General features: G+C 38.9%; 1 protein-coding gene across 1 annotated transcript in view; it reads right to left on the bottom strand.

Moving 5' to 3' along the window:
* Positions 1–13,833, bottom strand: part of sass6 (SAS-6 centriolar assembly protein) — a 35,030-nt gene extending 21,197 nt beyond the window's left edge. Inside the window, exons 1-7 of the mRNA XM_060941203.1 lie at positions 13,643–13,833; positions 8,183–8,243; positions 7,879–7,958; positions 7,622–7,726; positions 7,342–7,513; positions 5,718–5,795; positions 5,511–5,630 (exon numbers count right to left, since the gene is read on the bottom strand). Of these exons, the coding sequence (XP_060797186.1) occupies positions 5,511–5,630; positions 5,718–5,795; positions 7,342–7,513; positions 7,622–7,726; positions 7,879–7,958; positions 8,183–8,243; positions 13,643–13,707 (681 nt within the window). The 5' untranslated portion in view covers positions 13,708–13,833. The remainder of the gene's footprint in view (positions 1–5,510; positions 5,631–5,717; positions 5,796–7,341; positions 7,514–7,621; positions 7,727–7,878; positions 7,959–8,182; positions 8,244–13,642) is intronic.
* Between the last annotated feature and the right edge of the window lie 1,035 nt (positions 13,834–14,868).

Here is a 14,868-nt window from a genome sequence, read left to right as displayed (position 1 = left end):
CGTGGGTTTCCTCCGGGTGCTCCGGTTTCCCCCACAGTCCAAAGACATGCAGGTTAGGTTAACTGGTGACTCTAAATTGACCGTAGGTGTGAATGTGAGTGTGAATGGTTGTCTGTGTCTATGTGTCAGCCCTGTGATGACCTGGCGACTTGTCCAGGGTGTACCCCGCCTTTCGCCCGTAGTCAGCTGGGATAGGCTCCAGCTTGCCTGCGACCCTGTAGAACAGGATAAAGCGGCTACAGATAATGATGGATGGATGATGATAATAATAATAAAAAAAATTCCTCCTGTCTGTCTTGTAATTGTAAAGCAATCTTGGGTGTGAGAAAGGCACTATATACAGTGGTGTGAAAGTGTTTGCCCCCTTCCTGATTTTCTTTTTTTTTTGCATGTTTGTCACACTTAAATGTTTCAGATCATCAAACAAATGTAAATATTAGACAAAAGATAACACAAGTAAACACAAAATTAAGGTTTTTATTATTAAGGGGAAAAAAAATCCAAACCTACATGACCCTGTGTGAAAAAGTGATTGCCCCCCCCGTTAAAACATAAATTAACTGTGGTTTATCACATCTTTGGAAAGCTGAGTTCAATTTCTCTAGCCACACCCAGACCTGATTACTGCCACACCTGTTCTCAATCAAGAAATCACTTAAATAGGACCTGCCTGACAAAGTGAAGTAGACCAAAAGATCCTCAAAAGCTAGACATCATGCTGCGATCCAAAGAAATTCAGGAACAAATGAGAAACAAAAGTAATTGAAATCTATCAGTCTGGAAAAGGTTATAAAGTAGGGCTGAACGATTAATTGCATCTGAGATAATATCGCGATATGATAAAACTATTTTCTAACCGCAAAGGCTGCGCTTTGATTGGTCCCGTGATCTGGTCATGTGACTTGCGAATGAGCCGAGCAGAGCAGGCAGGGAGAGAAGTCAACGCTGCGCCCTAACCTGTTGCACTATGGCCTCAGGCTCGACAGAAGCTGACACAGCTGAAAGTTTGGTACCAAAGAGGGGCAGCACGTCAGTTGTGTGGAAATATTTTGGCTATAAAAAAGATGATGCTGCTGCGCAATGTCAGGTTTTGTGCAGAACCTGCCTTGCTACTGTTGCTACCACAACGAACCTTTTTCAACACTTAAAAAAAAAAACCACCACAAAGCCACGTATGATATAGTTGCATGGCTGGAATGCCAATGACCAGTGCTTCAACTTCAAGTAAGCAAAGTACCAGCCAACAGGGATCACTGAACGAACTTTTTGAAAGTATTACTCCTTATGAACATACCGGTAATTCAAAAAGGCACACGGAAATAACTCAGGCAATAACTGAGTTCATAGTGAAAGACATGATGCCAATTAGTATAGTGACCAAGCCTGGGTTTACAGCTTTGGTAAGCACAATGGATAAGCGGTACAGAATGCCCTCACACACACATTTTAGCCAGGTTGCCATATCTGAGCTATACAAAAAAATGCAAACAGAGTTGCAGCGGAGCTGAAAACGGTGGAGTTTTTTGCAACAACAACTGATCTGTGGTCAAGCCGTACAACGGAGCCATACCAGAGTCTAACGGTGCATTACATTGACGAAGACTTAAATCTCAAAGCTCGCTGCCTTCAAGCATCCTACTTCCCAGACGACCACACAGGGGAAAACATTGCAGCCGGCCTAAGAGAGGGGCTTGCCAGCTGGGATCTACAGGAAGAAAACCACATCTGCATAACGACAGACAACGTATTGAATATGGTGATGGCCGCGCGGCTAAATGAATGGACCAGACTGCAGTGTTTTGGGCACCGATTACATCTTGCCATCAGTACGTAAATTACTATCATGATGTATATGTCGGCATGTGTGCGTGAGCAGAGAGAGAGACTGTATGTGTGAGTGAGATAGAGAGAGAATGCAAGAGGTGGAGGGAGAGAATGTGAATGTGTGTATTTATTCCAAAGTTGATAACCTTGTATCACGCTTCAAATTGTATAAATTACACTGTTCTTTATTATTTTGTATTACAGGACATGCACTCAAAGATGACAGAGTGTCAAGAGCAATAGGGCTGTGCAAGAAGGTGGTGGGGCACTTCTCCCACAGTTGGAAGAAGAAGGCAACAATGACTGAAGCACAGAGGGAGCTCAAACTTCCTGAGCACAGCCTCATCACTGAATGCCCAACAAGATGGGGATCCAAAGAAATGATGATTGCCAGGGTGCTAGAGCAGCTCAAAGCCATTTCCCAGGTATTGTCAGGTGACCGATATGCACGCTCCCGCATCCCAACCTGGCAGGATATTGAGGTGTTGGAGTCTGTTCACAAGGCACTGCATCCTCTCCTGGACTTTACAGATGCTGTCTCTGGAGAAGAGTATGTGAGCATCTCCTACCTCAAACCAGTTCTTCACCTTCTGGCCACATCAGTCCTGGCTGAAGACCAAGAGGACACTGACCTGACTAGGTCAATCAAAACCAAGGTATACCTCAATGATAAATACAATGACCCCAGTATCCAGGAGCTTTTGGATGTTGCATCCTTCCTGGACCCCAGGTTCAAAACCCAGTACATCACAAGATCAACTTTCCACGACTGTGCAATATGGCCCGCAAGTATCTCTGTGTCCCTGCCACAAGTGCTCCTTCAGAGCGTCTTTTCAGTGCAGGAGGGAATATAGTGACTTGCACTCGCTTGTCTTTAAAACCAGCAAAAGTTGGCATGCTAGTTTTCCTTGCAAAAAATCTGTGAGCTCCTGAACTATACAGAAGAATCTTTCTGGCTGACCGTGCCATACTCATTTTGCACTTTAGTATGTTGTGTGCTGCTGTTACTGAGTGAATATAATATTTCCACTGGTGTTCAAAAAGTTTTTTTTTTCCTTATTAAGATTTAATACACAGAAAATACACTAGTTTATTTTGTGTTCATTGGAAGTTTGATTTACCTAAAAAAAAAAAAAAAAATGTCCAATTGGTTAAAGCAGATATTTGTTCTCCTTACTTTTCCGGCACTTTAGTATGTGTGATGTTACTGACTGGAGATCAGTAAGCTTTTTTTTTTTTTAAATCTGTACATGTTTTTTATAGACCGTCCTGTTAACTTCAGACAGTGTTTAAGAAGTGCAGTCCAAGTGTTTCATATCATGTTTCATGAAACGTGAAAAGTTAGACATGTTAAAGATGTTAAGCCACAGATTGGTTTGTTTTATTGTTGTAATCTGCCCTTTAAATAAATCTGATATTGTTTATTATGGAACAGATTGATTTATTGCTTGTGTTCGTTGAAAAAGACATGAGAAGAGGACCTTGAAAAAATAATCACGTATTAAATCGCAATATATAGGACAAAAATCGCAATTAGATTATTTTCCAAAATCGTTCAGCCCAAAACCATTTCTAAAGCTTTGGAACTCCAGCGAACCACAGTGAGAGCCATTATCCACAAATGGCGACGACATGGAACAGTGGTGAACCTTCCCAGGAGTGGCCGGCCGACCAAAATTACCTCCAGTGCAGCGACGACTCATCCAAGAGGTCACAAAAGACCCCACAACAACGTCCAAAGAACTGCAAGCCTCACTTGCCTCAGTTAAGGTCAGTGTTCATGACTCCACCATAAGAAAGAGACTGGGCAAAAATGGCCTACATGGCAGAGTTCCAAGATGAAAACCACTGCTGAGCAAAAAGAACATAAAGGCTCATCTCAGTTTTGCCAGAAAACATCTTGATGATCCCCAAAACTTTTGGGAAAACACTCTGTGGACTGACGAGACAAAAGTTGAACTTTTTGGAAGGTGTATGTCCCATTACATCTGGCATAAAAGTAACACAGCATTTCAGAAAAGGAACATCATACCAACAGTAAAATATGGTGGTGGTGGTGGTAGTGTGATGGTCTGGGGCTGTTTTCCTGCTTCAGGACCTGGAAGACTTGCTGTGGTAAATGGAACCATGAATTCTGCTGTCTACCAAAAAATCCTGAAGGAGAATGACCGGCCATCTGTTCGTAATCTCAAGCTGAAGCGCACTTGGGTTCTGCAGGAGGACAATGATCCAAAACACACCAGCAAGTCCACCTCTGAATGGCTTAAGAAAAACAAAATGAAGACTTTGGAGTGGCCTAGTCAAAGTCCGGACCTGAATCCGATTGAGATGCTGTGGCATGATCTTAAAAAGGCGGTTTATGCTCGAAAACCCTCCAATATGACTGAATTACAGCAATTCTGCAAAGATGAGTCGGCCAAAATTCCTCCACAGCGCTGTAAAAGACTCACTGCCAGTTATCACAAACGCTTGATTGCAGTTATTGCTGCTAAGGGTGGCCCAACCAGTTATTAGGTTTAGGGGGCAATCACTTTTTCACACAGGGTCATGTAGGTTTGGATTTTTTTTTCCCCTTTAATAATAAAACCTTCATTTAAAAACTGCATTTTGTGTTTGTGTTATCTTTAATATTTAAATTTGTTTGATGATCTGAAACATTTAAGTGTGACAAACATGCAAAAAAATAAGAAATCAGGAAGGGGGCAAACACTTTCACACCACTGTAAATTAAATGTAATAATAAACAATAATAAAACAATCACTAAATTTTACTGGCATAGTAGTGAGTCAAAATAATTTCCACTGGTGTTTTTCAGACTTTACTCTGATCGATGGTTGGTGCTCACAGCTCTCTCTGCATTTGAACTTTTATGGAGCTTTGTGGGCGTCGCTACATGCAAATCAGTGGTGCCGTGTAAGTGTTTGGTATTTTACGGATGATTGGCATTCAGCAACATAAACATGCAAGTATGAAGATAATCACTGTTTCTGAAATTTTTTAGTTTGGTTTGGCTCACGCAACGCTTACACACAACTTTAATAAAAGATCGACAAGTGAGGCCCTGTGTAAGAGATTTTATGGAAAAGCAATTTGTTTCCTTTTGGATTTTGTGATATTTCTCTCTCTCCCACACACACGGCTGTGCAAAGAAACTTTTGTACAAATATTTATGTAAACGGCGGCATGGTGGTGTAGTGGTTAGCGCTGTCGCCTCACAGCAAGAAAGTCCGGGTTCGATCCCTGTGGCCGGCGAGGGCCTTTCTGTGCGGAGTTTGTATGTTCTCCCCGTGTCCGCGTGGGTTTCCTCCGGGTGCTCCGGTTTCCCCCACAGTACAAAGACATGCAGGTTAGGTTAACTGGTGGCTCTAAATTGACCGTAGGTGTGAATGGTTGTCTGTGTCTATGCGTCAGCCCTGTGATGACCTGGCGACTTGTCCAGGGTGTACCCCGCCTTTCGCCCATAGTCAGCTGGGATAGGCTCCAGCTTGCCTGCGACCCTGTAGAACAGGATAAAGCGGCTACAGATAATGAGATGAGATTTATGTAAACGTTTTTCTGTTCGTTTTTATCAGTTTGTGTTTTAAAAGTCCAATTAATAGCTTAAAGTGTAAAAACGTCAATTTTCCTGAGACAATCCTAAACTCAATCTCAGCATGACGTTAAAGCTTGGGTTTAGAATTTTTACCTCCAGAGCTTTTTCACGCTCTGTTGTGAGGTCTTGCGTGTGTTTGCTGGACAGAGACGTCGTTTGTGAAGTCCAGTCAGAGCGCAGTTTATCAAGCTCCCGGCTCTTCTCAGACAACGTCTAAAACAAAAACAAAGCTCTGTTTAGGAAGCTGAATCGCAGTGATGGTTCTTTTTTAAATTCCCAGCTATATACAGCCAACTGTACCTGCTGCGCATAATTTAGCTGCCTCGTCAGATCCTCTTCAGTCTTCTTTAGTTTTTGTTGGAGTTGCCCCTTTTCCTCCTGAGAACAAGAATAATTATTCATTAACCCTTCACTTCCTCGGAGAGTTTACAGTGCTGTAGCTCAACACCAAAGGCCAGACACCAAGATTAGGGAATTTAGGTCTGACATTACATGGCATTAACACCAAGCACTGGACAATATGATATAATATTAATATTGTAATACATTGTCACAATACTCTCTTCACAATACATTTCGTTTTTTTGGTTCTTTTTTTTTTTTAAAGATTGTTTTTTTGGGCTTTTTCCACCTCCATTGGACAGGACAGCGCAGAGACAGGAAATGAGCGGGAGAGAGACGGGGAGGGATCGGGAAACGACCCTGGGCCGGAATCGAACCCGGGTCCCCGGACCCACGGTATGGCGCCCCATCCACCCGAGCCACAACGCCCCCTTTTTTGGTTCTTTAATATGTTACAAACTTCCCAAATACATTTTGAATCTTTAAAATAGTCAAATGTTTCAAGCTTTTCCAGAACGTTAGCTTTGACTGAGTTTTGTGGGCGTGGCTAAATGTAATTCAACCATGCTGATTTGCGTTTATCAACATACACACATGATGCGTTTTAGCTTTGTGTGTTTCTCTCTCTTCCTCTACAAGCTACATTCTCATCTCAACATGTTTAACATTTTATCTATACATATCTGATATCAGGTTGCACTCTGTACCATTATACAGTACCAGTCAAAAGTTTGGACACCCCTACTCATTCATAGGTTTTTCTGTATTTTGACTATTTCTTACATTTTAGAACAATACTGAAGACATCAAAACTATGAAATAACATATAGAACATCTGGAATGCTTTTCAGTTAACAGGTGTGCCTCATCAAAAGTTAATTAGTGGGATTTCTTGCCTTCTTTATGAGTTTGAGATCAAATAGTAAATAATAAAAAACACAGTAAATAGCCCTATTCCACAACTGTAGTAATCCGTATGTCAAGAACCGCTCAATTAAGTAACAAGAAACGACATCCATCATTACTTTAAGACATGAAGTGTCTTAATTTCATAAAAATAAAAAATAAACATTGAATTAAAAGGTATGTCTAAATTTTGGTACTGTACATGCCTGGACACTGTATGGGGTGCCATTTCTTTTAGGAATTATGTTTGTTTTGATGGGGAGAAAGCGAAGAGCTTGTCCTTTCCTTTTGTTTTATTAAGAATAGGGAAGACACTAAAAAAAATGTTCAGTAGTTTATTATTTTGTCATTACTCACTCTGATGCTAATCTTCCAGCAGATTCTTTTTCTAGATTCTTTAATACAGCGACATAAAAACAACAACGCTGTCTGTTCTCTTCAACTTCTGTTACAGCCCTCAATTCACACTGCTACACAAGCCTCGTTCATTTTTAAGGTATGAAGAAAATCAACGCTTCTAAATTTAGAGTAAAATTTTACATCAGTTTGGTCTCCAAAACAACTTTACTCTAAGAATTATAAATAAACTTTTGTCGACATGTGAGACAACAGTTCAGGACACAATGAAAGAAGACAATGTCCATCAGACTTTCTAGCATTTCATCATCTCCTGTACCTTCACGATGGCCAAACAGGTAGCCAGATATTTCTTTATTTCCACATCTGAACCAGGGAGCAGTTTTAGAGACAGGTGTGTGAGGTGTTTGAAGGCGTTGGTCTCCACGATGTTCAGATTAGCAGAGCCGTGGTTTAGTGCAGACGACGGGGAGGAAAGCTGCAGCAAGAACCTTTATTAAAAAAAAAAAAAACACCCACCCACTGTTTTTAGAAAACTTTTGTCTCAGGTAGAAACTGGAGAAACTAAACTGACATCATTTTGAGAAATTTTCAGCCACCTTGGATTTTCTTTACTCTGCTCGGAGAGGCACTGCTCTAACAGGTCGATGAACTTCTGAGGGAAAGCGGTGAAGTCTATCAGGAGATTTTGCTGGACTTTTAGGCTGTTTAAATTATTTTTAAAAAAAGCAGGTTTGAGAGATTCTCATCACACTGAGTCAATACAAAGTTGTGCAGCTGCAATTCAGACTATTCTTTGAAAAATTCACACAAATTCAAAACAGCGTAAAAGTATTTATTGGACAAATCGCTGTACCTTTGAAAATCTTCCTCCGATATGACAAGGTTATACAGGAAGTAGAGATCAGCATCATCAGTCAGCCTCACAACTAGATCCTATTAAAAAAGACGATAAGGTTGTTGTTTTAACCAAGAGTGAAGGAAAATGTATGAATTGAACTGACGTGTTCTTTAATAAGAAATTTTAATCATTGTAAAATTTCCATGGTATAAAAGGAATGATTCATTTTTATCACAACATAATTTTTTATTGCCAGTGATGTTTTATTTCTTACTTATATACGATCCTACAGTATGCAATTTGATTTAGAAACACTTACCCTTCTGTGGATGGGGTTAGAAATGAGCTGCAGTTCAATACTGACTCGGATAACTGCTCGCCTACAAGAAGTAATTAAAATGATTAACAACACAAATGCCCAAGTTTCATGAAGGAAAAAGAAGAGGACAGAAATTCCCACTATTGAGGTTCAGGGCCTGAAACTGATGAACATTTTCCATTGAGAACTTCCAAACATTTTTACAACATTAAGGAAATAAATTCCATTATTTAATTTTTATAACAGATATGCTTTATTTATGCATCATCTAATAACAAATGATGCATTAAAACAAAATACTTTAACACATTTATCACAATTTATACATAAATACACATCCTTTTGTTATATGTACTGTATATTTTTCCCTGAGGTTCGACAAGTTTTCACATCTCTCTATACTGAATACTTATAGCACTGGAAATCTTCGTCCCTTAACCATAATGTTATAGATGTCCATGTCTCTCCATAGATGATGTAATGACGTGCGTTTCCAGGATTTTGTTGGTTCAATTAATGACATTCACTACATTTAACTATTTACAGAATGTAAAATAACAAATTTATCCAATTATAATTAGTCTCAAACAGTCTCACAATAATATGCATAAATGTATGCATAATTATGTAAAATATGCATTATACATGTGAATTATTTAAACGTTTAAACAAATAAACAAACTTATGTAAAAGTCAACCAAATATTATTATAAAAAAAAATTTAATGGAATAATCTTGGTTTTGTGATGTGAAAATATTAAATAAACATTAGACTTTAAGTACAATTAAATATTACATTTTAACTAAATATTAAACATTAAAGGTTCCATGGCATGAAATTTTCACTTTCTGAGGTTTTTTAACGTTAAAATGAGTTCCTCTGACCTTCTTAAGTCACCCCAGTGGCTAGAAATTTCATAATGTGTAAACCAAACTATGCCCAACATTTGAGAATGGCGCGTCAAAACGGCGCGTTGATAAACTCTTCCCTTTACTACGTCAGCAAGGGAGATGATCCCCACCCCCCCCCCTCTGGATTCCCACCCACCGTATGGATTGCCCGCCCAGTTGTAGTGAGGAGACCATAGAGGACACAACATGGCATCACCTAAGCGAGCGAAACATGGAAATTGCGCTGTACATGGATGTGACAACACAGAAAAGAGTCTGTTTTTACTGCCGACGGGAGAGCCCCTGAAGACGCAGTGGCTTAATTTTATTTACTCCAATAATATGCCGTCGAGTCTACCTAAGACGGTGTATGTTTGTCGGAAGCATTTTCCTGAGGAATGTTTCCACAACTTGGGACAGTACAGGGCAGGTTTTGCACATCAACTGTCACTGAAGCCTGGGTCCGTACCAAGCATCCCTGCCGCATCAGCAACAAACACCGAACAAGTAAGTGTATAACTGTTAAGTCGCTTTGCCGTGTTTTAAAATCGGTGCCACGTTAGCCTTGCAATGGCTACATTAGCTGTGCAGCTAACCGCTTCCTGCAGTTAGCCAGGTACTCTGCGCTACAAAACCAAAAAGCATGCAGCATGCTCTGTTAAACTGAGTTTAGTCTGGAAATTGACTAACTTATGAGCTTATGTTTTGCCCTGTTTTAAAATCGGTGCCACGTTAGCCTTGCAGTGGCTACATTAGCTGTGCAGCTAACCGCTTCCTGCAGTTAGCCAGGTACTCTGCGCTACAAAACCAAAAAGCATGCAGCATGCTCTGTTATAATAGCCAATCAAAACAGTTTTTACAAAAAGACACCCACATTCTTTTTTTTAAGTCACTCGTTCATTTTATTTGTTTGTTTGTTCAGTAAAAACCCAAACATTTGTTGAATTTATTTCCTCGCGTCGCACCTTAATGACGTCAGCGCACGGTATTTTTCCCTTCGCGGTTTGTTCCTTCTCTCTCGCCATAGTAAGACACCCACATCCGCTTGTTCTGACCCACTGGAGGTAGCGTCACAGTGCTGTTAGCCAATCAGAGGTAACACGTTTACATGTCATGAATATTAATAATAAGACCCGCCCCCACCCTCTACCCTTCCCCGCCTCCTGCTTCTCATTAGCAAAACGACGCACTGGGAAAAGCGCTGAAATGGGGCTTTCTCCAAGGAGGCTATATCTACGTGCCGAGGGTTCATTTCGAGAAAGGCTGCGGATATAACATCCGGAAACCTCCACGAGCCCGTTTAAAGCATCAACAAACCACCATGCCATGGGTCCTTTAAATATTTTTTTCACGGTGCGGTTTCCATCAAATTCTGCGCTCTGATTGGCTGGTGGGAGGGTCCGTATCCTACGTTATGGACCCCAGTTACAGACCTCTGGCGACTCACTCGTTCACAACAACAAATAGTAGCATTTTTTGTCAGCGTTAATTTTTTTTATAAGATTTATTTATAAGATTATCAAAAGTCTTATAAATTTTGCCAGCATTTCTCAGGAAAATAGCATTAATTTTACATTATGGATAGTGATAACGACAGTGTTCACAGCGAAAGCGAGTTTTACTACCCTGATGAAGAAGAAATAAAATAAAACATTTCAGGAGAAAGCTAAAAACCTCTAACTGTCGCTGACGCCGAGCAAAAACATGGCTGAATCCTGAATGACTCCTATTTATATAAATAGGGGACTACATAGGCGGCAAAATGTAGTTTTTTTTTTCCCTGCCATGGAAGTGCACTTGTATACCAAGAAGGAAGCCATTTGCATTACAGCCGTGAATGAGGATTCAAAATAGCATTAATTTTACAGCATGGATAGTGATAATGACAGTGTTCACAGCGAAAGCGAGTTTTACTACCCTGAGGAAGACAAAATAAAACATTTCATGAGAAAGCTAAAAACCTCTAACTTGCTAACACCAAGCAAAAACATGGCTGAATCCTGAATGACTCCTATTTGTATAAATAGGGGACTACACAGGTGGCAAAATGTAGTTTTTTTTTCCTGCCATGGAAGTGCACTTGTATACCGAGGAGGAAGCAATTTGCATTACAGCCGTGAATGAGGATTTAAAATGGCGCCTCGGCTCGTTTTTCCCTTTCGGGCGCTCTCATTTTTTGTTAGAATTTGGTAAAGAAAAAAATAAATATATTATTTACCAGCTCAAGGTCGGTCCGTATGATGAAATGCCGTGACCTCAGCCTTGAATACTTTCAAGGCCTCGGTCACGGTATTTCACGATACGGACCTCCCAGCTGGTAAATAACACACATTATATATATATATATATATATATATATATATATATATATATATATATATATATATATATGCATGCAAATAGAGCAGTGGCTACAGTTAGACAGTCCATAATTATCGACACCTTTTCAGATTTACCAATAAAAAACTATTTTACAAAGGTGAGTTTCAGTTACAACACTTATTATTGGTTAATTAAATCAACTGGAAGACCCTCCTCACCCTTTGATCTCGTCATCTAATGACACAGCTCGTTACCTGAGATGGAATTTTTTTTTTTTAACCACGATCAGCAATTTGAGGAAAACCCGGACGTTATCATCGCAGGTAAGCATGGTGGAAAGATCATGGACATGTTTTTACTTCTCAAATTCACCGATATTTCATGATCTTGTTGAAACCTACTTTATTTCTTACGCTTTCATTTGACAGTCGGCGTTTTGTATCTAAACATGCATTTGAGAAGTCACGTGAGGTGTCGATAATAGTGACCACTTTCACCGGCGTCCACCATTATCGACACCCTGTGGAATTAAGTGACATTTAGTACAACTGTTATGGATCGATCTTTGTGTAACATTGTTGAAGTAGATGAAGTACTTTAAAAAAAATTTTTTTTTAAAGTGCTGTGATTTATAATATCTTTTTCTGATTGATAACAGAATGGAATGTTTATAGAGTATTTGGAAACCTACTGCAATAAATAGAATTAGACCAGAATTAAATTCCTAGCACATGAGTGATTCCACGCTTATGGGTACTGAAATGGGGACATGAACTTATTTTTAAAAATTCACCTAAAACCATTTCTTTTTTTTACCATCCAGTCACAAAACATGTAATCTTTAATGAATGATATGTTAAAAGATAACTTTAATTTTCTGAGACGTAATAAAACATATTTATATGCCAAAGTCAGAACGTAACAGAAGTGTTGTGGACATATATATTCTCAATTTTAACAATGTAGAATTACTTTTTGAAACATAGGAAGGTGATGTTTTAGCAAATATAATTAATAAACATGTGTAGTAGAATAAACATACACATTCTTTCAATAAGATTAACATGGTATATAGCTAGATTGTAATTAATTTGTAACAGACGCGAGATGGACAATCGTAACAGAAGTAATGTAACAGACATCATTTTGGAACTCATAGGCTTGACTTTGGCATATAAATATGTTTTTATTACATCTCAGAAAATTAAAGTTATCTTTTAACATATCATTCATTAAAGATTACATGTTTTGTGACCTGATGGTAAAAAAAGAAATGGTTTTAGGTGAATAAGTTCATGTCCCCATTTCAGTACCCATAAGCGTGGAATCACTTATATATATATAAAAAAAAAAAAAAAAGTTACATGCACGAAATATTCGGATTTTCCTATTCCATTCAGAATTTTTTTTTTGCAGTTTGTTGTAAGTATCCACCACACATTACAATAATCAGTAGACATTTTATATTTTGGTTCGATGAATGACAGGCGACCTTTGACCTGGATTTTCATGTGGTTACAATGTCCATTGCCTGCTGGCATTTACTGGTAAACTACAAAACTACAAATTAATACAAATGATTAACAAAATGTGATTTACGAAACACTTAGAAAGTGGAACAAAAAGATTTTCTGACAGTTAATTTGTTTACAAACATTAGAATGACTTCATTTACGTAAACACCGACATCAATATATTTAGTACAAAATATGTCAAACAAATTTTAAATTAAAACTGTTTTGTTAACTTAATATCACATGCTGATTTTTTTATATAAATAAATCATCTGGATGTCGATAACTGTGGACAAAGGTGTCAATAATTGTGGAACGGTGTCACGTGACCCGATAAGCTAAGTAATCGGGAATCAACTCTTTTTTTTCCCAGTGGAAGTTTGAGTAATTATTCATGCACAATTCACGTATTGAAAGTCTTTTCTACTTTTGCAATGGCCAAAAGACCGATAAGGTGTCGATAATTGTAGCCACCGCTCTAGTTAAATACTTCATTTTTAAACAATTATAGTACAAGAAAAAATAAATAATCGTTTTAGATGTGGCCTTAAAGAAATAAACATTTAACTTTAATTATTTTAATCTGGATCTCCCGGTTATCTTTACTAAACCAACTGAACTCGGTGAAAGCGAGCAGCTGTGTGACTGAGGGAGGTTCAGCTCGTTGTTAGCGACACTTAGCATTAGCATTAGCATCAACATGGCAGCAAGAAAAAAAAAAAGATTTGTTTACCTGTCATCACAGTCTTTACACTTCACGTACAATTGCAACGTCTTGTTAAAAAGCAATTCCGTCATTTCTGTTTTACATTAAAAACTAAAAAACAACAAATAATGTGTCACCGTATTTCTAATTCAACTTTAGGCAATAATTTTATACATCAACGGCAGATTTCGAGTTTGGCGCTTCGCCTCCCGCTAATGGCCGCTACAGCCGGAAGTGACGACACCATCAACACGAACATGGAGGTGTTCCAATTCGCTTTCTACTGTCCTACCTAGAGCACTTCGCTCTGCCAATCAATCAGAGTATGAATAGATTTGAGCCACATGTTTAGACTAGTGAGCAGAAATGCAGGTGTTATTTGTGCGGGAGAATGTTGGATGGACGTTGTGACGTTGGAAAAAAAAATTGTCAACATTTTGTAATTTTTAAATCAGCTTTATTAACCAGGCTATTCTAACTAGTGGCTAATTAGAGCACAACTCGAGCTTTATCTACGAATATATAAAAGCTCGACAATTAAAACACACACACTCCGTTTATCTACACATACAGGCTCAAGTAATTTCTCAGTTCATACATCATTATTATGATGATGATGATTAATAATAATAATAATAATAATAATAATAATAATAATAATAATCCTGAGATTAATAATAAATTATTATTATTCCTGGGATTAATCATAAATTATTACTATTATTATACGGTGGTGTAGTGGTTAGTGCTGTCGCCTCACAGCAAGAAGGTCCTGGGTTCGAGTCCCGTGGCCGGCGAGGGCCTTTCTGTGTGGAGTCTGCATGTTCTCCCCGTGTCCGCGTGGGTTTCCTCCGGGTGCTCCGGTTTCCCCCACAGTCCAAAGACATGCAGGTTAGGTTAACTGGTGACTCTAAATTGAGCGTAGGTGTGAATGTGAGTGTGAATGGTTGTCTGTGTCTATGTGTCAGCCCTGTGATGACCTGGCGACTTGTCCAGGGTGTACCCCGCCTTTCGCCCGTAGTCAGCTGGGATAGGCTCCAGCTTGCCTGCGACCCTGTAGAACAGGATAAAGCGGCTAGAGATAATGAGATGATGATGATGATTATTATTATTCCTGGGATTAATCATTAATTATATTTAACATCAACTGTGAAATATCTGCACACTCATACCGTCATTCTGTGCACACTATACATTTATATTTACTAATTCATCCTTGCACATCAAGAAGGTAAAACAGTACTTTTTCAACA

This window comes from Neoarius graeffei, chromosome 15 (genome assembly GCF_027579695.1).
Source record: "Neoarius graeffei isolate fNeoGra1 chromosome 15, fNeoGra1.pri, whole genome shotgun sequence".
Taxonomy (NCBI): Eukaryota; Metazoa; Chordata; class Actinopteri; order Siluriformes; family Ariidae; genus Neoarius; species Neoarius graeffei.
The sequence above is the reverse complement of the archived record's forward strand: the minus strand, read 5'-3'. Positions and strand labels throughout refer to the sequence as shown.